Below are 27,094 nucleotides of genomic sequence, written 5' to 3' on the forward strand. Positions count from 1 at the left end.
ATAATTATCAGTTGGTATAAATAGATTCATGGATGTCTTAGTTATCATGCAGTAACAATTAGCATGATTAGGCAAGTCGCGAAATAATTATTACGCAATTTTAAACTGTAGGATCCTAAACACAGCGACCTTGTGTCAGCTGTTGTAAAGACCGCGAGCAAGGTGCCATGCGTTGTGCCCACGTAACCTCACTCGACCTCTACGGTGCCTCCAAAACTGACAAGTTAGTTTGTGAAAAATAAAAAGTACTGACTTTGCCTTATGTGCTGCCAGATGCAGCGTTCAACACAGAGCCGGATTAAGAAAAACGGGGGCCCTGGGCTAATCCGCATGGAGGCCCCCTTTCCCTATACTGACTCCCCCCCCCCCCCCTGTCGCCTGCTACGCTACTGGAAATATGCCATGTTTCATTTTAATTCCACCAAATTAAAAAGAACGAAGTGCGATCAACGGGGTTATTATTATTGTTATTATTACAAGGAAAACAACAAACTTGCTTGAAAGGCTTGCTCTTGCAAACACCAACAGATATATTCACTTTGTGATTAATTTGTATTCTGCTTTTAGCAAAAGCTAGGCTTTAAGGAAACTTTCGTGCACTCAAGACGAACAAGAACGTAGAAAAGACAACACAGCTCAGATGCCGATCCTTCTGAAGCTAGGCTTTGTTTGCATCACTAAGTTTAATCCCGTGAGGAGACGCATGGTTGTATCCCAAACATCCTTTATTGAAATTCAAGCATCAGACTGCAGTAATCGCTATAGACGTTACTCTATGAATATGCAAAAGATATATACAATAGTTAAGGCAACACAAACACCATAAACATGCTCAAGAATACAGACGAAAATTACCGACTGTAATTACAAAACATTATTTGAAAATATTGTTACGGTGAAGGGAAGGAAGAAGTTGGATTGGACGAGAGGAAGACGAAGTCTGGCAGTTGCCTCAATGCCATCAACAATATTTTCATTAAAGGTAATACAATCAAGGACGACACCAAATAAACGTGGCACTATTAAAAACAACAAAAATACAGTTATTTATAAGCACGCTAAATATCACAAGCAGGACAAACAAGAGACAAACAACGAAGATTTGCATACCTTGAATTACACTGCCCACAGTTTCATTGGCAACGTGGAGGCTGGGAGAAAACACAATTAACTTATTGGGACTATTCATGGAGAGCGCGAACAGTCCTTTTTTAAAATGGCATCTTTCGCGCCTTCGCTTTGGCGAAATCAGATATAGTCTGTTCGAAGGATAGATCACGGAGGAGGTCACTTTCAATGGGCATGATAGCAAGCGAGTTCCCCCTGTCGTCAAGGAGGCTCGAACGAATGTGATTTTTTATCAGCGACAACTGGGAAAACGATCGTTCGGTCTCACAGTTTGCCACGGGTAGGCTTAGGTACACTCGCAAAACAATAGAAAGGTTCGGAAACACATGAATAAGCTTTCTTTCGTGCAGCAGCTTCATTATTCCCAGGGGACTCGCGTCCAGGCACACAGAGTTGTGTAGAAAGTTCGCAAACTGAACGATTTCAACGGAAAACGCTGGCTCCAAATCATTTTTGTAGGTTTTCACCAACTTCTCAGCCTTCTGTGCCAGAAAGGCCTCGCTCCCAACTTCTGTCAGCAATTTTAAGAATTCGAACCTTTCGCAGAGTTTAGTGTAGGCAGCCTTTCGCACTCGCTAAGCAACGCTTAGACTGTCAAGTACAACATTGTAGGTCTCTACGATAAACTTTTTTTTTACCTTGTAGCACACTATCGCTTTTTCCGATCGGGTGGTTACTCAAAAGGATGCGTTTGCTCTCACCCTGATAACATTGACTGGACCTTAGCGTGCGCGCTCTCTCTTCGAAGGTATCAGAGAAGTCACAAAGAAATAACAAAGCCTTGTAGAGAGTTCAACAGGTCTGCAGCAGTTGGAATGCCTAGGCCTGGTTTCTGCAGTGCTATGCTCGTTTTGTCAAAGCGCTCCAAGATTTCACTCCAGAAAATCGCCATGAATTCAGTCTCCAGTTTTGTCATTTTCTTGAAGAGAGAGTGCGCTTCGTTCCTAGTGTCATCGTTTTCTTCCTCGTTCTTTGATATAGCTTCAAGGCAACACAAGACTGCATTGAAATTTTTCAGAATGGCCTTACATGATTCAGCATGTCTTGACCGCCTGGTCTCAGAGAGACTTTTCAAAACAAGCTGCTGGCCAGTTCCACCCACGCTGTCCAAAAGATATCTTCATGGCTTAGGTGAGACACTAAAGAACACATACAGTCTCTGAATTACAGTGACAAATTTTACTGCCTTAAAGGCAACTGTCAACGTTACACGCACAGCGATTGACCAGCACACGTGGCGTAACTGCCAATTCGTTCAGGTTCTTGATTTTAGCTCGCAGACCATTGTATTTTCCTGACATATTACTCGCATTATCATAAGCTTGACCCCTACAATCATTAATTAAGATGCCATTGGTCGTCAAGAGGGACATCACGGTATCGAAAAGATACAAGCCGGTATGCGATTCAATTGGAACAAATCCAAGAAAGCGCTCGCACACTTTCCCATTTAAATAGTATCGTAAAACAATTGACAGCTGATCAGCGTTAGTAAGGTCTGGAGTCGAACCAACAAAAAGAGAAGTATTTTGCACGTTTCACTTCGTCAACGAGGTGTTCCTTGACAGCCCTTGGCACATGCTCGATAAATTCATCACAAATTATTTTCACAGATACGATGGGTGACCTTTTCCTTTGTTTCCGTAGCGTTTGATGTTCTCCTCTAGAACGGGATCGAACTTGGCAATGGCCTCAAGCACTCCCATGTAATTGCCATTTCTCGGTGAACCAAAAATGTCCTCACTGCCCCTAAACGCTAGGTTGCACTCAGCTAGAAGCTTAACTACGACTACGCGCTTCAACACCTCTGTCCAGTAAGCGGTCTCATTGACAAGATGGTTAACCAGCTTCTGGTAAATTGTGCTGCTCGCATTAGAGCAGGCGAGCCATGCTACCGCGTAGTTTCGGTGCTCCGCCATTTTCATGTGCGCAACCCTTTTCTTCTGCTCTTTTCCAATCAGAAAAGCCGTGCGTGGTGAAAGCACTGGGGTTGCTTCAAATGGAAAATAGTTTGCACATGAAACAGTAAACGGAACCTTTGGACTCCCACTACATTACCATTGTCGCTCGTACGCCTCCCCACTTACAGCCTTTCCCACGAAAACATTAGGTGACATATACCGTTTGAGTTTTGTATGCCCTTTCGGAAGACGGAAAATTTTCGACCCGATTTTCAATGTCTTTCTCAAGGCATACACTCCGAAAGCGGTCAGGAATAACGTCCGGCCACTTAGCAGGGTCACTTCGGAGAATCTCGCAACGTACCTCTTGCTGCGGGGGTGTCTGTACTTCTCTGTTGCCGGAACGAGAAGCTGTCTCATTCGTCCTCTCGAGGCACACTTTGTGGATGGCAGCATGATTATTTAAAGCCAAGCTAACAGTAAACAAGTCAGCCGGTTCTTGGAGTGTTGTTTCCTGGCGCTCGTCAGTAGAAGGAGGATTATCGGGGAGGTTTCGCACCTGTTGATCAGCAGTAGTAGAAATGGGACGTGGCGGACCGGACACCTGGAGCTCTGTGGCAGGGGCCCGGCCGAGTAGCTTAGACGTTGCTGACTCAGGAACAGGACAGGGCTCGGTTAGCGTTGGTTGCAAAGAAATATGGACGAATGAGGTTTGCGCCGTTCTCACAGGATCCAGACAACCAAGATGAGTCAAACCTTGCTTCTAGCCAGGAAACCGTGGTGATGGAGTTGGCAAGTTCTCCACAGAAGCACAGTCGGTACTATTGGGAGTTTGACACAGACTCTGGGTAGAGCGATCATACTGCTCGGCGGAAGCTGCATTCAGTAGGTACTTTGTCATCTTTGGTAGCTTCTTTTCACGCTCTTCTTTTTCTAACTTCGCCTTTCGTTTAGACGCACCACTTTGATGATTCCGACCCAGCATTTTCGCATGAATGGATGCTAATTGTTCACCGGGCACTTCGTCAGTCCGACGTGACCGCAAGTGTCCTATGGTGGCCATCCCGATGACTGGCGCACGCTGCCTGGATGGTACGTGGCTGGCCGAGAGTGGTGCGTCCCCCGGGAGCTCCTCAACGGGCGGGCTTACGTAAGCTTAACTGGTGGCTCGGGGCTTAATTCAAGCCTGCGATCAGCTTAATTTTATAGACGCGCGCCGCGTCTGTCTCTTAGTAGCGTCAAAGCAGGCGTTCACATACGCATAGAGTTCCTTGTACAAATTCCCTCCTCCTCCGTACAAACACACTCCTTCTCCCGTTCCGGTCTCGTCTTCCTATTGGCTAGGAGCAATCGTCTGTTCTGGGAGGTTCTCGATTTTTCTTTCGCCCCGTCGACGCCGAGCGCGAGAACGAATGGGAGAGGGTGACTCCTAGCGCGGGCGAAGTTACGCGCCCGCCATCGCCTCTGGGTGATCTTTTTCCACTTCTTTCTGGAAAGTTCGGGGGCCAGTCTGACTTATTTTTTCCGGCGAGCGCGTGCGAAGGGGCGCAGCATTAGGCAGGAATGGGCCCTGAAGACAGGCCTTTGTGTCCAGCTCTCCAACTTCCCCCTACACTCTTCCACAACCCTAGCCCGAACAGTGAACATTCCATGCCTCACGGCACGTGGACAAAAGCACGTGTGACATCATCTTTCCTTTCCTGCCTAGACCCTGCCATCAGACTCATCATCATCTGCTATCGGACTCATCCTCGCCCGCCAAAATTACCATCGCGGTAAAGAAAAGTCGAATGGGAGGTACTGTTCGGTACTGCAGCACATCCTTTCTATGAAAAGGACAGCGGCGGAACTTTTTGAAAGGTGGAGGGTCCCGCGGTGGTGATAAGAGGCAACGGAGATGTATGTCCTCATCCCACATTACATGTTTTACGTGTTTCTCCCTTGCCCCTCCTCTCCAGAAAGCACTGGACAGACGGACTGACAGGAAACCACGAAAATTCTTCCAAGCAAACGCACCTCACTTCGTAAGAAAGAGGGCCCCAGCGGGGTGGCGGGGGATCCCTGTTTTTGTAGTTTGACAAGCTCTGCCCAAATGACCAGGCTAAACGCATGCTGTTAGATTAGGTGGGGGGCCCCGTCGGCTCGTTTTGGTTTTCTCGCTTCATACATGTCACTAGAAGTTCCGTTGCCCATGGTTCCATATACTAAGCAGGTTAGAATAAATGGGCCCCCTTCTCCTACTGTCCCAGCTGAGACCCTGGGCTCCAGCCCCCTTAGCAGCCCCCCTCTTAGTCCAGCGCTAATTGTACATAAGGTAATTGCTTGCTATGAGAGCGCATTTCTACCTTGCGACGCATCATACAGGGCATCAAGGCTCAATTATTCAGGAACAATATTGAAGAACTGGAGTGCTTCGTCACTCAAACAACTGGAATATTCCGAGTTATCGCGTCTCCACCTTTTCGGCGCTTTTAGCGGGCTTAATTGGCCGGAAAATACAGAGCGGGCGATGTCTCTGTCTAAGAACCGGACCATTTTGTTACCAAATGTGCATATTTACATGAATGGCCGACAGCCAAAGTGTTTTCGTAAACGTTTGCTTGTGGTGTGCCATTACCACAGACGTGCAAGCAATAACGCGTAACCCTGCTGCAATTTGCAGCTGTATAATGTGCGTGGTAAAGCCGCGGTATTTGCGTTTATCTGTGATGCTTATGCGGAGATGGGTGACATCTGCGTAAGTGTTGGGCAAATACCTTGCTAGATAAGTGAAGAGTGGGATGCTGGTTTGGGAGGGGGGGGGACTATAGGTTATCGCTGGGGACATGACAGAAGCTTAGATCAGTTTTGCCTAATCGCAGAGAACCCTGACGATGACAATGAAATTCACAGAAGAATAAGAATGGGTTGGATCGCATATGGCAAACATCGTGAGCTCCTGACTGGAAGCTTACCGTTATCGTGGAAAAGGAAGGTATACAACCAGTGCATTTTACGTGTGCTGACATATGGGGCAGGCAGAGTCTTGGAGACCGACAAGGAAGCTTGGGAACAAGTTAAGGACTGCGCAATGAACGATGGAACGAAGAATGCTAGGCCTACCTTAAAAGACAGAAAAACAGCGGTTTGGATCTGAGAGCAAACGGCTATAGACGATATTCTAATTGACATCAAAAGAAAAAGATGGGGCTGTGCACGTCATGTAATGCATGGATTAGATAACCGTTGGACCTTTAGGGTGACCAAGAGAGGGGAAGTGCAACAGAGGACTTCAGAAGACTAGGTGGTGTGACAAAATTAGGAAATTTGGGGGTGCTAGTTGGGATGCGTTGGCTCAGGACAGGGGTAATCGGAAATCGCCGGATGAGGCCTTCGTCCTGCAGTGGACATAAAGTAGGCTGATGATGATGGTGAAAAGTGAAAGATAATATTTCAAACATTCTGCCGTATTTTCTCTTCTTGTGTTTGTGGCACCGGGCTCTGCCATACAGATTGTACACGTTAGGTATTGAAACAAATTCGAATTATTAGCCCTAAATTCTAAATCATTTGATTACAAGAGGTGCTATCGCCTAACGGCTATAATTATCACCGTGGAGTAGCAAACTACCGATATTTATAGCGAATGTGATTCCGTATAAATGACACTATATTTTTCGTTGAGACCAGCATCACGGCAAAGTATCAAGAAAATATCATTGCTGGTGGTCGTCCGAGAATAGACATTTGGTCACAGTTTTTAAGAGCACGAGAGACTGTTTATTCGCGCACATTGTCATAGAATAGACCGACTACTGTCAAACATCTTTTCCAAACCCGCCATGGTTGCTTAGTGACTATGGTGATGGGCTGCAAAGACGAGGTCGCGGGATCGAATCCCGGCCAAGGTGGCCGCATTTCGATCGGGGCGAAAACACCAGTGTACTTAGATTTAGGTACACGTTAAAGAACCCCACGCGGTCAAAATTTTCGGAGTCCCCCCTACGGCGAGCCTCATAATCAGATCGCGGTTATGGCACATAAAACACCATAATCGAATCTAACCCTTTCCTACTACTGAGCGCCCGTTTGGTTCACTGTTTTCACTTGAACATCTATGCAAATGTATCTTATACTTTTCCCCAAGTTCAAGCGTACGAACACCGCGAACTTTACAGGACCTTACAGGGCTTATAAGGGCTTATAAAACCACAGCGTCAAAAAAATGGGCTAGTTCCTTCCGGCATGCGCTGCCAAAAAAAACTATGGCAAGGTGATAAGAGACGAGAGCGTAGCCTCTCGCTCTATCTTCATTCGTTCATACTTTTGTTTCCGCCAGCACTACGTTTGAACCATTGCACCTGCCAAATTAGCGTAACGCTCGAATATTCTTTGCCAAGCGGTCGTGTCACTACTCACGGCCACGGCGAAGTTGCTTCTTGGCGTGTGCATGTCGGGCAGTCTGGTCCACATGTTGGTCTCCGGATTGTACTTCTCGGCCGAGGCCAACCTGGTGGCCCCGTTGAAGCCACCGATCACGTACACGCAGTTCCGAAAGCCTATGCAGCCGACCCCGGAGCGCCGGAACCACATGTGCGAAACCGTGGTCCACTGGTTGGCCGTCGGGTGGTAGCGCTCGGCCGAAATGAGGCACTCGCTGCCGCTGAAGCCTCCCGTCACGTACACGTAGCCGTCGTGCGTGGTGGCGCACGCGTCGCTACGTTGCATGTCCATGGGCGCGATCATCGTCCACTGCGAGCGACCAAGAAGTGCAGCGCGATCGCAAAGGGGACCACCGTGGTGGTGTATTGTTGAGAAACGAAAACCCAGTCTGCAGGTAACACGACAAGAGGAAGGTGTTGAAAATTTAAACGACTGCGCCTTACGCGGTCTTTATCGAGGCTAAATCCTCTGAGACTAGCGATCGCGACAGATTTGTATTCGTGGGTCTCTTAGATAAAGCCACATGGTATCGTATCTGTAAGCCGAGACTACGGGGAACAAATTTGCGAGATGGCATGCCGAACTTCCTTTCATTCTTTAGAAAGCAATTCAAACTACTTTCCCTATACAGTTTTTATGGCTTCTTTTGCTTGGGCGTTTGGTGAAATTTGTGCAAGTCCATCTTGAACTTCTTTCTCAGTATAACTGTATAATAACGGTCCTCTGTACTGGTCTTTTTTTTTAATTATGCTCTACTTACTTCAGTACAGATATTACCAATTTCTTTTCTATATTCTATTTTTTTTTACTGCGTAATCCTGACAGCGTTACTGGATCGTGGTTTCGCTAGGGATGCGTTGTGTAATACTCCTAGCCCTTCGACTGGGCTCAACCAGAACTAAACCTTCGTTCAGTAGATGCGGTGCACAGTAACCGTCTATACAAAATGCAGCTACTTAAAGAATAGCACTAAAGCCGGAATCATTCCCCGGCATGCCTTGTACCCTTGTTTCAATTTCTTTTATCGACAAATCCACGGGCCATGGCCTGCAAGATCTCCGGCATGGTCGCTGCCGGTGCTAGCGCACCAAATTTTGGACGCTCTGCATAGTGTTGTAATCTCAGCGCTGACGCCCGTTGTTGCAATCGCACCGCTGGCACGAGTTGTTGCAAATGGGTCGCAAGCCCCAAGGGTAGCGTTGGCCTGGCGGCCTGGGGCACAACTGGAAGCATCTGAAGGTCCTGGCAAAGCATGAGTCGACTGCTAACAGAACAACTTGTTTATTCTAGCATCGCAAAAGAGCGGCCGGTCAGGTCGACCGAAGTGGAGAGACGGGAGAGCACGTTACTCAGCAGAAGAAATCGGAGCCTCTCTCCTGGCGTCCGGGGGCAGCTGCTTTTATACTCTCGGAGTTGAGGGCAAGAGGGAACGTCACGGGACTAGGACACGTGACAGCGGGGCACGGACACGCTGAGAGACATGTTGAGGCGAGTGTAGTGACGCATCCGCCGAGCCGGCGCCGGTCAGACCTCCTCGCTTCACACTTGGGGAGCTCCACTCCCCGGCTGCCGCGTTTTGACAAGCGTGGGCACAAACACACACACACGCACACACGAAGACATGTGGCACTGAAACATGCCTGGACGCGCTTGGCGGGGAGGCGTTGCGGCAGCTCCAAACGGGCCAAAATGTCCGCCGCTTTGAACGAAGCCCCGGCGTCCGTTGCATGCGCGCCGGCTATACCGCGCGTCGTAGGCGAAACGTAACAATAGGCACCTTTTTGCCGCCGTTCATTCTCGTGTTTTGTCGCCGCGCTAGACAACCTGCTAACCCACCTGGTATACCACGTACTCTGACGAAACGCAAGAGAACAGCCGAGATACACAAAAAAATACGCACGAGCGCACACACCGTGAATCGCTAGGCAAAGAAGACCATGTTTGCGGGCCGGGCTATTTAACCATGCATCCGATCAGAAGGACCAAAGTTCTATCGAGCTCACACCGGAAATGCAAGCGGGATTTTCCCATTTAGTGAGTCTGCGTCACATGCCAAACACAGTCAGAGTCGGTGACATTTTAAACCCTTTCAGAGTAGATTATTTGGTGAGAGCCCTCACGAGCATTTCTTGTGTTGCACTTAAGGACACTAAGTGCACCACTAGTCAAACAGGGATGCTTAGGGATGCCCAGTGGCGACTCTCGGACCCCTTAGCAGCTGGAAGTCTCAATCGGCATCGACGCTGCGAAGAGTGGGGGCTCGTATCGAATACCATGTTAACTGGCCCTTAAGGAGACTAAGATGGTGATGTTCTCATAAGCCCTAGTAGAGCTTTAGTAGCCGTATGTCTGGCATGTGTCCTTTCGTGTCGGATCGTCAGTTCATGTCCGCTTCTAGGCAGGCTGTTATTTCTATTCTTTAATTGCTAAACTCCGACTCATTCGATTCCGGTCCGATTGCCTGACGCTAGCCTAAATAATAAAGAACCACCGGAGCTAAGATCTTCGACTACTTGACTACTATATCAAGTAAGTTCTACTTCGTTATTCGTCCCGAGTGCAGCAGTGCGTCCGTGCAATCTCCAGCGTAACCATGCCATGAAGTTTGACAAGTGCGACCAAAATCTCCCAATCAAAGGTACTCTGAAACGCCGGGTACTTCCGTTAATTAAATACAAAAATGCTGTGGAAGAATGCGACTAGTAAAAAGAGGTTTGGGGAGAGGGGGGAGGGGGGGGGGGGCAATACACAAATCTGTGCCAAATGAATCCACGGTATGCACAGACGGTGAAATGGCGTCTTAATTAACCAAACCGATATTCTAAACACGTCATAAACGATCAGCGAGACTCCACAGCTTTGTATCGCGCATCTGTAGCCCGCAATACGCCAGTTTCAGTGGCGTTAGTTGCCGTAGCAACATCCCTCTAGTGATATCTGGCCGCATTTTGCAGTCGGCTGTTAATACGCAGCTTGGACAGTGGCTCTAAACCAAACTAAAGAGAACCCGAACCTCATTTAAATAACGCTTGGGCGCCTATAAGCTCTGCGTTAAAAAGCATGGCCCCACCAAAAAAAAAAGGTGGTTCTCAACTTGCACCGAATCTTCCCTGTACTGAACATTTATAAGAAACAAATGGTGATTCATATATTCTGACATAAATGGAGAATATCCAACCTCAACTCGCCACTATTTCCGACACGGCTTGTCGATGCTCGTACTACTAAAGCGGAAACATTTCGTCTGGCGTGCCCTAATCTCAATTATCTCGACTGGAAACATCTCGGCGAAAGTACTTAGCTAGGGCCTATGTCATTGTCAATTATCACCTTTCAGTGAGTGCTTTAAATGTGTATCTAGTTTAACGTAGAGTCACAATTGATGATTTTAGCCCTCAGTAACTATTCCTGAAGTTTTCTTGTAAAGCTCGAGGCGCGCTGCAAGCGTATGACAGTAACGGAAGCCAGGAACTGAAGGACGTCCACTACGCGGTATTTCGGGAACGTGTACTGGTGACTGGTCGGGGCTAGCCCCACGTTTTCAAAAATGCCTCTTACTCAAATGCTGGCTAGCGCCTGTAAAAGAAGATCGAAGACGTGTTACCTGGTTTGTGCGGTGGTCGAACTTCTCTGCTGTGTTTTGCCTGTAACGACCGTCGTATCCACCCATGGCGTAGATTATCTCATCCAGCACCGCCACGCTCACATAACACCTGCGAAATCAGAGTGGTCGTTTTGGCCTTTAAGTATTTAGCACAGATTCGATTAACGCAGCATTTCTCACAAATTTTTCATTTCCACTCTTCGAAGTTACTAAATAGCTGCTTTCCATCCACGCTTTTCACACACCTCAACTGATGGGGGTGGAAGGCAAACATCCTTGTAGAAACATATTTACGTTCTCCTGGAGAACCTGAAATGCTCTGCTTATTTCAAACCCTTCTCTTATGCGTCCTTCATAAACCACACTACCGATCTATGGTATTAAACTTTATATAGCGTCTAGTTCAGCCTGATTTGAGCTTTATCTACTTTCATTTCACTCATTTTAAGGAAGTCGTAACATTTCAGTCGATTTTTTTTTCAGATGTCTCTACGCAAAAGCGCACCTCTTTTCGTGCATCGGTGTGACAGATCGCCATTTCTTCGTGTGCGCGTTGAAGCATCGCACGCTGCTGAAGTACTCCTTGCCGTTGAAGCCCCCGATGACGTAGATGTCGTTTCCGATGGCCGCGCACTTGTGGTACGCCCGGGGACCCTCGGGATCCACGGCCTCGACCTGTGCGTCCAGAACAATAGCAACGACTCCTTTTGGGATTCCTGTGGTGCTTTAAGGCTCCACTTCGGCCTGAGCGCAATGAAATAACGGTCTAGCACACGCGAGAACGCTGCAAAATGCCAGAGCCAGTGACACAGCATTTGTATCCCGCCTTCCCTGCTCAGATTTTTACCGTCGCAGCCGTCTTCGGTAGCTCATCTATCGCGAGCGTCTTATTCGCCAGAGTAAAGCTGACCTCGAGTATTCCACGAAGGAAAACAGTTGTCGATGGCCTCCTGCATGGATGCGATGTGTCTGCTGCTCCTCGAACCATCGAGCATAGAAGGCCGCGATGCCTTTACCAACCTTAATCCACCTGTCGGCCTTGGTGTCGTAGCGCTCCATGTAGGCAGTGGGTTCTCCCGCCGTCAAGCCACCGATGAGGAACATCACCTCGTGTGGTATGCGCGGTCGCGCGAACAATGGCGTTGGCACTTCGTCGTTGTGCACCACCACGTCCAGGTCATGCAGAAACCGCAGCGTGTCGATTACCAATGGCCTGCGCGAGAGATAAATAAAAAATGGCTGTGGCTTAGGTAAGGTTAAGCCCAGGATGCGAAGCATACTAGCCTTTATTTTAGTTGTTGAACCACTGTTTAGCCTGGTGAACTGCTGTTGCTTGGCTATATTTGGTTCGGCTAGACGAAGAAACAACTCATGCATTACTTCTTCGCCTTCAAGAGTGGAACGCGACAGCGTTCCCGTCGACCCGCCAAGGGGTGTAAGACAATGGGCTACAGGGCAGCGACTACGCGCCCCGCATTTGACGCGGTGAGCGTCGAGCAAAGCAGCGTTCGGCGCGGCAACGAAATGTGCGCCTGAGCAAGAGACGCACGCCTTAGAAACAGCGCGTTTCTAAGGCAACACCGCATTCACTAGAGGCGCTTTTGTACCGCTTTGAAGCGTTGTACTCGTGGCTCAGTGGTAGCGTCTCCGTCCCACACTCCGGAGACCCTGGTTCGATTCCCACCCAGCCCGTCTTGCAAGAGTTGAGCCAAAGCCACTTCTCCTCTGTCGTGACGTCACGGTGTCACGTGATTTCATGGTCACCGCCGCGCCTGAGGAGCTGGCTTGAGCCCTCGTAATATGCTTCGCATAAAAAAAAACGTCGCGCCTCCAAGCCCGTCGCGCCTCCAAGCCCGTCGCGCCTCCAAGCCCGTCGCGCGAACGTAAGCTCACGAACTTGACATTCACCGACATCAGGCGCGGAATACTTTGTAAATGTCGAAAATGGTAGCGCGATGACGACGACATGAACAGTGAACTTTTTGGTTGACATAGCTTTCTCCATTACCAGTTGCTGTGCGTCAATTACAATATGGTATATATATATATATATATATATATATATATATATTATAGCGACGAGAAACGCTAGTGGGGTCGGCGCTACTGGCTGTAAACGCTAGTGGATCGACCGCTCCTGCTCAGCAACGGCTCTCGTGTTTGCAAGCTGTGACTGCCCTCTGCCCGTCGACGTTGCGCTGTTCCGCGCTCTGCCAAATAAACACCTTTAGAATTGGTAGAGTGTGCGGGGTACCCTCAGACGATCAGCCTAGAACTGCGGTCCCGTACCGTACCATCTACCGTGCCCCAAGACACCTCCCAGCAAACGCCTCCTCCTGCACCCACTGCGTGTCCCGGTGTGCCTCGTCATCGCGACCCTCCTATCTACACTGGAGTGGACGACACTGACGTGGACGAATGGCTCACGGCGTACGACAGTGTAGGCGACCATAACAACTGGGACGAAGCGGCCAAACTGAGCCATGATCTCTTCTACCTCGCTGGAGTGGCCAGCCTGTGGTATAACAACCATCAAGCAGAGTTCCAGACATGGTCGGAATTTAAGACTTCCCTCGCCCATGTATTTGGTCGCCCTGCTGTTCGCAAGCTGCATGCCGAGGAGCGTTTGCGAGAACGAGCTCAACAGCCAGGCGAAACACTTTTAGAATATATATATATATATATATATATATATATATATATATATATATATATATATATATATATATATATATATATATATATATATATATATATATATATATATATAGTGTCTTGAGAAAGACGGGGCTCACGCAGACACGTCAACATATATTAAACACGTGCTTTTTTAAAGTGCATTAACTTTTCCATCATAACCTTTCATACCCATCATAAGCTGTAATTATTCATTTATTCTTTTGTTCGTTCGTTTCTTCATTTGTTTGTTTGTTTGTTTGTTTGTTATTTCGTTTGTTTGTTTGTTTGTTTGTTTGTTTGTTTGTTTGTTTGTTTGTTTGTTTGTTTGTTTGTTTGTTTGTTTGTTTGTTTGTTTGTTTGTTTGTTTGTTTGTTTGTTTGTTTGTAGAGTACTCAAGAACAAAATTCTTTGGCCGCCAAATTTGTGGCTCAGGCGCCATATTCACGCATAGCTTCATCATACACTTAAATACCTCATTTCAGTTTCTTGTTTGCAAGCCCAGCGCCCATGTTGCTAATGCGAAATCTCAGCCGGTCGCTACTCAAGGCATGATAATTTAGTACGAATCCTTAGAATAACCACAGCCTCGGCAAATCTCTCCTCGATGACAGCGACAATTTACATTTGTAGAATGGTTTCTTTTTACTGTCTTTGCTTTTCAGAAATTCAGAAAGCTTTCGGGACATGCATTCTAAATTTATATGAATGTTCTTTAAGTTGAAATCGATAACCCGCTTTAGCCATGCTGCCCATACAGTGCGATGAAGTTAATGATTATGAAGTAATTAGTGAAGACATGGGCATTTCGCCTATAATCAACTATTGAAAACCTCCACGAGCAAGATACGGAAAATCCGTGATGAAATTGACAACAAGATTTGCTTCTGATTAGCCCCTCACATCGGTCAATATTAGAACGCTCGCTGTTGCTGGCGCTCGTTTTCACGAAACGCATTAGCAGTATCAATAATTTCGTGAATACCAGCCCAGTTTCGCAGGTAGGGTAAGTGAGTAGCACAACGCCGTTTAAGCGTTGCCCCGGTATCGATCGAGACGCGCACCTGCAGGACTCGTTGTCCGAGACGAACTTGTGCGACTTGATCTTCTCCACGAAGAAGTTCGTGTCCACAAGGCCCGTGCGCACACATCGCAGCAAGCGGGCAATGTGCTGCTGCCGGTTGGCGGGATCGAACTCGATCCAGCGCACCACCGCTTTCCACGCGGTCTCCTCCTTGATGACATTCAGGTTCTCGTCGGAGAGGATGGCCTCCACTTCGTCGATGTCCAGGCTTAGCAGCTCCTCACTGCGCTTCGAAACCTCGATGAAGTGCTGCATCAGGTATCTGCAAGGGAAGCGACAGAACCGAAACGAGACTCACGTGGTTGACCTTGAGAATGGCCCCGCACTTCGTCAAGAACTTCGTAGTCACGAGCTCGGAAACAAGCTGTCCGTGCGCGTTTGTTTATTCATTAGTTCGTGACAATCACCACCTTTGTCACCGCGACGAGGGATCGCGACGCCAAGGTTATTGCTCCACTTATACAGCGTTACTCTCGATACAGGTACACCTTTCTTTCACTGCGTCACAGCACGCCATCAAATGAGCACGTAAAGACAAGTAGTCGGCCGAGATTATATCTTGCTGCAAACAGTAACAGTCAGTAGTAAACACGTTAAACGGTTAGTTCCGTTCTCAACGACCAAACCTACCACGCAGGATCCTGTGTCGTCATATGTGGACCTATAGCAGCCAGGGTAACACGACAACCTATCAGAAAAAAAAACAGGGAAAAAAAACATGTGCACCCATAACGTGCATATATAATCATACCACATGATATATGGAAGCACTGGAGTTTTTACACAGAAACTCATATGTTATGAATGGGATCATTCGATGCGGGTGTTTAGGAGAATGTGGGTTTTCTTGATAGGGCGGGCTGAGAATGGCGACGCCCAGTAGCCGTAGAAAGGAAAAGTCGCCGGCATAGCAAGTACGAAGTAGCGGTTAGATGGCTGCAGTAGCCGGAACGCACGCTTAGAAAATGCTAGGCATAAGCTGGTGCCCTTTCAGGAGCCCTAGAAGAAGCGGCAGTTATGAGCTACATGAAGGACTGCACGCGTTAGTAACAGCAGTTTCTTAAAGCTTCCACGTTGTAAGAACGTGAACAGGTCCTTGCTTGGAATATAAATAAAGTAACATTGCACGCGTCATGTGCCTCTTTTTACAGAATGAAATTGACCATATTCAAGGAAATTTTGCTTAGCCTTGACTCCGACAAGTGCGCTGGATCGGCCTTTATCTATCTTTCTTTAAGTTGACGGTATCTGCATTTAGCGCTGTTCGTGCTCACATCAGGCATGACGTCACGCATTGTCTGTGCTTTTATGAGCTGTTCTGGGGCGCTATAACGTAAAGCTATTCCAAACTTTTGTATTCCGATTCCGCTATCAGCCCTCCACGATTGGTCAAAAACTTTTTTCGACCACGCCCACTTCACCTGTCTGTCACGCGACGTCACGAAAACCGCGATACCTGCCCATCTGATATGATGTGTAGACACTGATTATGCATGATTTGACAGAAAAAAGAAAAACAGTCATTTCCGATTTGACCTCTTTTCGCCATTAACCCTCGGCTATTGGTAAAAAGTTTTCGGACTGCAGGAGAAGAAGAAGAAGACCACTGAGTGCAGGCGTGCTTCGTGTCGGCTCCTCTATTTTCCTATGTTTTTGGCGGATTATCGAGCTTCTCGTGGTAATTCTTCTTACCAGCAATCGGCGGACTCATCAGGACTCCCCCGACACCAGTTTCGCCAGGTGGGCCCATCTTCTGGCCGATAAGCAGCGCCTTTTGTCCCGCCACGCAGGCGGGGCAAGCTAAGCCTATCTCCACGTATAGGCCACTATTGCCCGGCCGCCGCGGCGGCGGGGCGTGCCAAGCCTACCGTGTCGCCGGACCTCATTGGAGCTCCCAGTCTCCGACGGCAAAGTGTCAGGCCTTTCCTGACGTTAAATGGAAGTTGTCCAGGTAGACGGAACAGATTAGGCCGGAAGATTTCGGCGAGGGAACGGGGTGGTGCAATGTCAAGAGGAAGAAACAGGCCGACGGTGCGACCGAGTCGGCGCATAACCAGCATGGGCACATGCAGCGACGGACGGTAGCCATGTCGACAGCGGGAGTCACTACAGCGCTGTACAAAAGGAAGTACGCCCGTCAAGTGAAGCAGGTTGCCATGGCAAGCCGAATGATAGAGTTACCGCCGGACGATTACAAAATCGTCGTACGCCCCCGAGGCGGCTTCAACGTGCGCGATTACGGGACGGATCGCATTTACTGCTGCCTACGTAACGCGGCGGGTGTAAGCAGAGAAGCGGCCGGGAAAGATAGCATCTGCCTCAACGTTAAGCAGAACGTGGTGGTGCTCAGCACGCCGTCTGAAGACAGAGCCAAACGCTACGGAGCCATTAGCAAGCTTTGCATCGGAGACCGAGAGTTCGAGGCGAATAGTTCTCAAGCCGCCCCGGAGAACACTTCCAAGGGCCTCATTAGGAACATTTCCAAGAGCGAGAGCCCGGCAGACATCATCGCTAATCTAGTGACGAAGCGCAACCCCGGAGTGCTGCACGCGAAACGCATGAGCAACACGGACAACATAATCGTTTTGTTCGACGGATTCCACGTACCGAGACACGTATATTACGGCCCCATGCTCGTCAGATGCTCCCTCTACAGGAAGCAGATTGACGTGTGCTACGAGTGCGGAAGGCTGGGACACCGCGCCGACGTGTGCCCCAATCCCAACGACAAGATTTGCCGTGGATGCGGACGCAACAATCCGTCGCCTGACCATCAATGCGAGCCGCGGTGTCGACTGTGCGGCAAGGGACACTTCACGGGAGACCGCAGGTGCAAGGCGAGGTACAAGACCCCATACATAGTCAAGCGTCGCCAAATAGAGCGAAAAAGACAAGAAGAGGAAGAAGCAGCTACAGCGTACGGCAGCGGTTACAACAGCAGCAGCGACTGTAATGGCAACGCCGGCTACTACCTCAATTTTCCAGAGATAGACCGTCATTCAGTCACCGACAACCGAAGAGGACGCTCGACTAGCCGTGGCGGGAAGGGCGGCGCGGGAAAATCCCGATCCCGATCCCACTCTCGCAACCGAACACAGACGCCGAGAAGCACGTCGATGACGCGCGGTGGCGGCGGTCCGGGCACCGCAGCTGTGGGCCACATCAACCAGCAAAGTCAGCAGCAGCAGCCGTGGCAGCAACAAGGTCACAGTAGCACTGGGCAACAGGTGAGCTGGGCGGCTGTCGCCGCTTCTCCCGGCGACGGAGGCGCTTCGGCGGGCCGCTCTGGCGGGCCTACCGTCGGCGGTGGCGGTGGGAACGAGCTCGAGAGAGTGATAGAGCGAGTCCTAAAACAACGTTTAGAACCATTAGAATCAATAATTGGCGAGCTTAAACGCGAAAATGCGCTCCTTAGAGAGGAGAATATCAAATTGAAAGGCAAGGCTCCACAACCGCAGCAACCATCACAACGTCAAACGACGATGTCGCCGTCCTCGGCGCCTCCATCACCGACTCCATCACGGCCTGAGCCGGCCGGGATGGACACGGACAACGAGGGCAGCTCGAGGGAGACGGCGGATGAACGCGACGATCGTCCCGTTACCGCGAAAAGGATCGCACTAGATCCCGCAAGACCCGAGAGCAAACAGGGATGCGGCCGTTATGAGAAACTACAGAAACGTGTAGACAACATCGAGAAGAGCCTCGAGGAAAGTTTTACAAAACAGACGGCTCATATGAACGAAATGTTCAGTAACGCGCTAGCTAAGCTCTCTGAACAAATAACACAAATGTTCGCCGCGCACTTGGCGCGCATAGTAAAGACATAGAAGCGAGGCCATCGCCAGCTGCAGGCAGACCAATCAGAACAATGAGCAAGCCGTACGCTAGACAGCAACAACACAATCAGCAGAGCAAAACACGCTTACAGACGTAGAGATTCAACCGCAGGTGCAACCGCAGCAGCAACCAAGTCGCCTCGATGGTGAGGGGTTAAATTAAACGCAGGCATCACAATGGCTACACACGCAACGAAGCACACTAACACTGGGAAACAACAATACACAATTTGGCAGTGGAACTGCCGGGGCTACAGGAGGAAGCGGGGTAATCTCCAGCAATTCATACGCAGCCGTGAGACGAAACCGGACGGGATCCTTTTACAGGAGACAAACCATCCGGTTAAACTTGCCGGCTACAAAGCCATAGATGCGACCGCGACGGAGAACAGGCAAAGAAGGAAACGAGCTACACCCCGCGTGGCGGGTGGCGCTAGGCCGGGGGCGATGGTGACGCGCCGGCCGTCTCCCCCGCCACGCCCGTTGCCGGTCGCCGCCGTGCTCGTTCGACGTAATATCACTGTGGCGCAGCGAGAGCTTGCCTGCGTAAATATTCCTCACGTGTTCGTAGAATTAATCCCTAAGAGCGGCCGAGGACTCTTCGTCCTTAACGTGTATAGTAAACCCACGCTGCAGCACAGATTCGGGGAACTACTGCGGGGCGCACGCGCGGCTTCCGGCGGCGAGCCTCTACTTGTTGCGGGCGACTTTAACGCACCCCACGGAGCCTGGGGCTACACCCGAGAAACACCCAAGGGCAAACACCTTTGGGAAGACTCGCAAGACCAAAGGCTTGCACTGATCGCGAATCCCGCCGATCCTACACGCAGAGGGAACAGCGTGAGTGCCGATACGTTAACAGACCTTGCGTTCGTTTCAAATGTTACAACAGCGCACTGGCAAAATACGCAGGAAGATTTGGGGAGCGACCACGCGCTGATCGAGATCGCGATAGGCACGGGCCCGAGCGGTCGTGGTACTAACCCTGAGGCCAAAGGTCGTAAGCTCAAACTCGTGAAGTGGGACATGTTCCGCAAGAAGCGAGAAGAAGCGGGGCGAAGCGACGAGCCGATTACGGACATAGATGAGTGGACGGAGACGCTCAGAAGGGACGTAGGCGCAGCAACTAGCGATGTTCCGCCCGAAGCGAACCTCGAAATAATTGACAGTAGGCTCCTACACATGTGGGAAGCAAAGCGAGCCCTCCTAAAGAGATGGAAATGCCAAAGACATAATAAGGCGTTGCGCAAACGCATAGCACAATTAGACAGAGGCATCGAAGAACACGCACTTCAGGTATGCAGGGCACAATGGGAAGACACGTGCAACGGCCTCGAGAGGCAGATGACCGGGGCGAGCGCTTGGCGCCTTTTTAGACACCTATTAGATCCGGAGGAGACTCGGTCCGCTCAAGGCCACGAGACTCGTAGACTAGTCAGAGATTATAAAGGTGATAACTTCCTCGACGCAATACGTGACCGTTATTTTAAGCAGGCTGAAAGCATCCAGCACGCCGAGTACGACGGCGTCACAAACGAGAAACTGGACGCGGAATTTAGCGAATCGGAAATTCGGATAGTCCTGTTCGAACTCAACACTCGATCGGCGCCCGGCCCAGACCGGGTTACCAACAAGACTCTCCGCAACCTAGACGACGAGTCAATCTCCCGACTCGCGGCCTACGTCAATGAGTGCTGGCGAGAGGGTTCGATTCCCGAAGCGTGGAAACGGGCCCGCGTTATCATGATTCCTAAACCTGGCAAGCAAGTTACGCTCGATAATCTAAGACCGATTTCGCTTACGTCTTGCGTCGGCAAAGTCATGGAACACGCAGTTCTCACCCGCGTGACAGACTTTCTCGAAGATCATGACGCGTTCCCGCACACCATGCTAGGATTCCGCCGCAACCTCTCCGCACAGGACGTATTGCTTCAGCTTAAACACCAGATCGTAGACGACACTACCAGCTCCACTAAGGCAATTCTAGGCTTAGATATTAAAAAGGCCTTTGACACCGTTAAGCACGAATCGATCTTAAAAACAATTAGAACATTAGGACTAAGCCAAAGAATGTATAATTACGTTAGAGATTTCCTCGCGGGCAGGCGCGCATGCGTCGTCGTCGGCGACGAGGAATCGCCGGAATTTGAGACGGGTCCGTGCGGCACGCCGCAAGGATCCGTCATATCACCATTGCTCTTTAATTTAGTTCTACTTGGTCTACCCGAGAAATTAACAGAAATAGAAGGATTATATCACAGTCTCTACGCGGATGACATCACCCTCTGGGTTCCCGGGGGAGGATGTGACGGTCACGTCGAGCGAACGCTACAGGCAGGAGTAGATGCGGTTCAGAATTACTTGCGTGGAACGGGCCTCGAGTGCTCGGCTACCAAGTCCAAACTCTTACTCTACAAACCCACAAGGAGAGGTCGTAAAACCTTGCTCGAAGAAGAACGGGAATATTCCAAAATACGCATCACATTGGCAGATGGTACTCCCGTACCGCACGTAGAGAAAATTAGAATCCTAGGGTTACACCTGCAGGCAAACGGCCATAACGGAGAGACGGTGCGAATACTTCGTCGTTCGGTAGATGACACGATCCGACTCTTGCATCGCATCACGAATAGACGCAATGGTTTGCGTGAAGAGTGCGCGATCTGTCTCGTGCAAGCGTACGCGATAAGCCGCATAACGTATGTTGCCCCCTACCTGAGGTGGATCGGGTCCGAAAAAAACAAACTCGAATGCATGATCCGAAAGGCTTTCAAGAGGGCGGTCGGCGTTCCACTCAACGCGAGCACCGACAAGTTTCTAGAGCTCGGAGTTCACAACTCACTTAACGAGTTAATCGAGGCGCACGACATTGCACAATACGAACGATTATCGAGGTCAAAGGCAGGTCGATGCATCCTCGAGTCACTCAGCATCGCGTACCACACCCAGCATGGAGAAAAGACGGCGGTTCCCGCCTCTGTTCGCGACCGCCTGACCATCCCGCCGCTTCCCAAGAACATGCACCCTACGCACCACACCGGGAGACGCAACAAACGAGCAAGCGACCTACAGAAGAAGTTTGGTAACAGCAACGAGGCGGTATACGTAGACGCGGCTCCATATGGAGGAGGGAGAAGCGCACACGCGATAGCGGTTGTAGACCGCTCGGGTAAGTGCCTCGCGAGCGCCACGGTGACCACGGGACACACGGAGGCGGCCGAAGAAGCCGCGATAGCCCTAGCACTCGTCGCGGTGCCGAACGCTGCGATCGTGATCAGCGACTCACAGGCGGCAATCCGCGGCTTCGCGCGCGGTCGTGTCTCGCGGGAAGCGGCCCGCATACTCCAAATTTCTGACGACGGTGACTCGTCATCGCCCTCGCAACGCCAAAATTCTACGGTCTTCCTCCTCTGGACCCCTGCACATACCGATGTTCCGCTCGCGGGCAACGAGGCGGCCCACGCCACGGCTCGAGGTCTCACACGCCGAGCCGCCGCTGATTATGTGGCCGCCTCCGCCCCCGAGAGCGGGGCATCGGATCTGCCGGATCGGGACACTACAACAGAAACACAACAAGAAGCACACTGGGCGTGGGGCGATCGCCTAACCACGTTCAGAGACCTCACCCAACACTACAGACTCGAAAGACGCACATTCCCGCCACCGCACGACAAATTGAACAGGAACGAGGCCGTAACGTTACGCTTGCTCCAAACACACACCTACCCTAGCCCCGCTATCTTACACCACTGCTATCCGCGTTTATATTCAACAGACGCGTGTAAAACATGCGGACAGAGAGCAACGCTGCGACACATGCTCTGGGAGTGTGCCGGCAACAACGGTAATCAGACCATCAGCTCCGTTGGCGACGCGTCCATAATCGCGGCCGTTGCCAGGGTGGGAGAAGGCTCGAGCTCGCTTCTTCCCGACGCCGCCCCGGATGCGGGAGCCGCCGGGGACCTTCTCCGTAGGCGTCGCCGCCGCTGGGAGGCGGCTATCAGAAGTTCAGAGCTGGCAGACCAGCTCTGGGCCGTCCGGCAAGCCGAAGATGCCGCTCGAGTCCAAGGACTTCGAGCCGTCACCTGAGGCCACCACAGCAAGCACTGCCGGACTATTCTTTATTAAAGTTTCTTCTTCTTCGGGCTGCAGCCATTTCACCTGCCTGTCACGCGACGTCACAAAACCGCACAAACTCACCGCGTCAAAGTGACGTGTATGCGATAAAGATGCATTAATATGCCGAACAAAAGTGAATTTTCTTCGGAATAGCCGCAGGCTGCCCCGTTCCGAAAGTAATAAAAGGTGGCTGCCGCCGATCGCTGAGACGCTGGCTACATGCACCTGACGGAGAGCATGGGTGTATTTGCGTCTGACAAAACTTCTTGCGTGGCCGTGTAACGTTTTCGAGCCCTTTCGGCACGTTTACCACCTCATTCTGCGAACTCTTCTTTGCTGAGAGTCAGTTTTAGCGTCATTCTTAAGCATCCGTTGCATGCCGCCATGATTTTCGACCAGCCACTACAAGCTAAATGAGGGAAAGCCGACAATCGCAGACGCCGGCACCACCTCTTCATCCGGTTATCGATTTCCAGTGCACTGGCTCTGCCCCAGCGAATCCCTCTCCACTTGAGCGTTCTCCTCGCCTCTTGTCAGCCAATTAGATACCACAAGCCGTTCAGTGTAGGCAATGTTATTAGTTTTTCAAGCAAACAAAAGTGACCTCCTTTGAACGAGGAGAGCGTTTGATTGGTCTGTTAAGACAACCCTGCAGGTGACCGACCGGTGCTTGCGTCGGTGGTTACGCAAATTTGACGTCAGGAGATTGGAATAGAAACATATTGGAATAGTTTTACGTTATAGGGCCCCTGAGGCTTAGTAGTTTGTGGGGTACGTATTACGTCAGATTCCTACACAATGATCCTGCATAATCTTTATCATACACCCAAGCTTTCTAACCTAAGCCAGTAGTATGTTGGCTCTAGAACAAGGGTTTAGCAGCGCACACCATCCCATAATGCGCCTGACATATAAAACACTTTCTAGTAGTTACGGGTTGTCTCGACTCACTTATACGCCTTGGCGGTGAGGTAGAAACAGTTGTGCAGCTTGGCCACGTTGTGGATGGAGATGCAGTTTTCTGGCGCCATGATGGAAAGCAGGAAATCGCAGCAGTCCTTGATCATGCCCATAACGCCTAGGTAGTCGGCTGCCTCCAGCAGGCTCTCGGCGTTGTCGCAGTCCACCCACGTGACACGCTTGTACGCGAACTCAACGATGGCGGCCATTGTCGCCTTGGACACTCCGAGCACCAAGGCCTCCGTGCTCGGAACATTGTTCAGGGGGCTCCCGAAAAGTGCCCTGAAAGGCATTCGATTTCTGTGAGAGGCTCGAGTTAAGCCAAGCTGCACCTTTGGTCCGCACATGTCGGGCACCAATCGCTAGCCCGGTTGTGTCTGCAGCCTCATCCGTAGTGGCATGGCAGTCGTCATACCCGCAAACGTGGCATACGCTGACCCACGTCAATCGCCTGCAAGCTCCAGAAGAATTCTGATAAATCGCCCACGTTTATTACTGTTATTGAAGCAGGTCTACAGTAAAACAGTTCTGTTGAAGAGGCGTTTAGAAAACTGTAGAAAACGGTGTAGGACCAATAAATGGATGATAATATTCGTGGGTGAAAATTGTCGATCTCTCACTACCTTTCATGACCATCAAGTCTGAGAATATGATATCAGCCTGGGTGTACGCTGATGATTTTGGTAATGAAATAGCAAAATTTATATCGAGCATGCTAGGAAAACCTAGCATAATGTCACGTTATTCTTAGTGGTAATGGTGTTGGGCTGCTAAGTACGAGGTCGGGGGATTGAATCCCGGCCATAGCGGCAGACTTTCGATGGGGACGAAAACACCCATGTACTTAGATTTAGGTGAACGTTAAAAAACTCCAGGTGGTCCAAATTTCCGGAGCCTCCCACTACGGCGTGCCTGATAATCAGTGCGTGGTTATGGCGCGTAAAACCTCATAATTTAATTAACTTTAATGCCACATTATTACGTAATACCCAGCATAATTTGATAATTATTCTAGTTGTTTAAGCCACTTCGAATAGAAAAACTGTCCTTTTCTATCTTCGCTATTCGAGCAATCAATGCATTGTTGCTAGTGACAATTGCAAACCTACCTTTTTTTTTCCACACCATACTTCTACGTAAAATATACCATGTGCCCCAGCTAACTTTAGCCAGATTTTAAGGACATACGAATACTACGTCAGTGGGCAGAACAAATGTAATGTTGGTTGCCGTCACTTGAAGATACTTAAATTATTTATTTCATTCCGCGTAATTAGGTAATTACTGATAATTAAATACTCAACTTCTCAAATATTATCGCTAGATAAAAACTGTCAATGAGAAAATTCTAGAACGACATGAAAAACTTCTGATACAGCTTTCTGTTGATCAATATTCAGGCGTTTTTGCGAGCGTGAAAAAAGCGAGCAACTGCGCGCTAAATTACCGCGTGAATGGCCGCTCGAGGCACTTTGCGTTCTATCCCACCGTCAGAGAATTCACTTCTTTGACTGTTGAATAGGTATCAAATGATGCGAAATTAGAACCTACATACCACGATGTGGTAGAGTATGGCGTTTTATTAAAGGAGGCAGGCTTCTGGTAAAAGCGTGAAATGTACTTTCCACTCCTGTGTAAGAGAAGGTAGGAGAGGAACGTCACTTACGTCACCTAGTTCAAGTAATGGGTGAGGAAGGCTCTGTCGCGGCAAGAATTTTCTTGCCTCATAAATTGCTTCGGCAGAATGCCCACTGAGTTGTGGCCTTAGAACTTGGATCAGAAAGACTTCCGATAAGACCTCAGGCGGACACCTAATGAAATTTGGTCAGCGCACTAAGGTAGTCACCGACTATCGCTCAGTGCCTAAACCAGCAATTCAAGGGCACACGCCAGCTGGCACTATACAATTCACAAATGTTTAACATTTATTTAGCATCGGTTCATACACAGTGAAACCACTCACATGTCCAGACCCGTCTTTGGCATTAGAGTACATTTGCTACCAGCGACATAGATTGTCGCCAACGCTTTCCCGCTAAACAAATAAGTTAGCCTGCGCCGCCTCAGGTATCGCCCCGCACCTGAAATACTCGCTGCAGCTGGCCATGACCACTCTGTGCACGGGGAACTCCCCGCCATCCGAGGTCTTGAGCAGGCCGTCGCAGAGCAGACCCACACCGCGCATGTCCCACAGTGCCTCCAGGGTCTCCTGGCTCAGCATCTCGTCGGGCTTATTCGCGCAGCTGCCCGCCATCGTGACGGGTCGCGCTGCCGCTGCCCACCAGCCCGGCCTGGCGTCGTTGCAGCCGTGCGTCAGCAGCTGCGCGGAGGGCTCGCAGCCGCTTCCTCCTCGCGCTTCCCTTCGATGACGACGACGATGACGACGACGACGGCGGCGACGACGATGACCATGATGATGATGATCATGGGGGTGGTGGTGGTGGTGGTGATAGATCGTTGTCAAGAATGGAATCTAGCTGTCAGAGAAACGGTCCCATGTCGCATGCTGGTGTTCGGATCGCAACAGTGAGCTTTTGGGGTTCTGGCTAAATGTTGGGCGGATTTAGTCCAGTTTTGTAGGTACCAATCAGGGTTTTAAGATACGTTTATATTGTGTGATACGGAGATAGTGCCACAAATGTCGAAAAATTCTCCAGGCGACGGCCCGGGGTGATCTCCGCCTTGGTGGCCTCCCTGCCACCTGATCAAATGCCTCTTGAAGCTTTCTTTCGTAGTGGGGCGTGCAACATTCATGTGGGGCTGGTGCCTTTGTATGGAGGATCCATCCGGCTCAACAGCCCGAAGGCAGTGCAGGCGGAACTTCAGGCGGCACCACATCACTACTTGCACATCATTGATATACGACACTTTGGCAGAGGTGGGATTGTTTGCGTTTGCCATACCAGGCGTGTGTGTACGCCTTAAGTGCTCATCATTTGGATCGATTCAAGTGCGTGCCTTCATTCACCCGTAATCTTGTCTGCACTAAAGGAATAGTTTCTGGTGTAGACTCCACTCTAAGTCCGGCAGAGACTCTAGAAAATCTCTCCGCGGCTGGGGTAATTGCTGTTTGCCGGTGCAACCGAATGGTGGACAATACACGTGTCCCTACTGAGTCAGTAATTGCCACGTTTGCGGCAGGTACATCTTGCTCTACTGATATAAAAGCTTGCCCTCTAATATTCAGAGTGAACCCGCTTGCCTCGCGTCCATTACAATGTCGCAGTTGTTGCCGCTGTGGTCATAGCACGGGTGGTTGTAAATCCAGCCTTGGTTGTTGCGTCTACGGCGGGAGCCATTCCGCTCGTGATTGCTCGGCCGAGTCGGACTCTAGCTGCCTCTGTGGTGGAACCCATGAGGC

The 27,094-nt window shown here is 50.0% G+C and overlaps 1 protein-coding gene across 1 annotated transcript in view; it reads right to left on the minus strand.

Annotated features, from left to right (window-relative positions):
- Positions 1–26,113, minus strand: part of LOC135915325 (kelch-like protein 10) — a 34,381-nt gene extending 8,268 nt beyond the window's left edge. The window contains exons 1-7 of the mRNA XM_065448361.2: positions 25,815–26,113; positions 23,725–24,015; positions 14,796–15,077; positions 12,076–12,268; positions 11,561–11,730; positions 11,056–11,164; positions 7,428–7,760 (exon numbers count right to left, since the gene is read on the minus strand). Coding sequence (XP_065304433.1) covers positions 7,428–7,760; positions 11,056–11,164; positions 11,561–11,730; positions 12,076–12,268; positions 14,796–15,077; positions 23,725–24,015; positions 25,815–25,987 — 1,551 coding nt within the window. The 5' untranslated portion in view covers positions 25,988–26,113. The remainder of the gene's footprint in view (positions 1–7,427; positions 7,761–11,055; positions 11,165–11,560; positions 11,731–12,075; positions 12,269–14,795; positions 15,078–23,724; positions 24,016–25,814) is intronic.
- Positions 26,114–27,094: the final 981 nt, after the last annotated feature.

The sequence above is a fragment of the Dermacentor albipictus genome, chromosome 1, assembly GCF_038994185.2.
Source record: "Dermacentor albipictus isolate Rhodes 1998 colony chromosome 1, USDA_Dalb.pri_finalv2, whole genome shotgun sequence".
In the NCBI taxonomy this organism is placed as follows: domain Eukaryota; kingdom Metazoa; phylum Arthropoda; class Arachnida; order Ixodida; family Ixodidae; genus Dermacentor; species Dermacentor albipictus.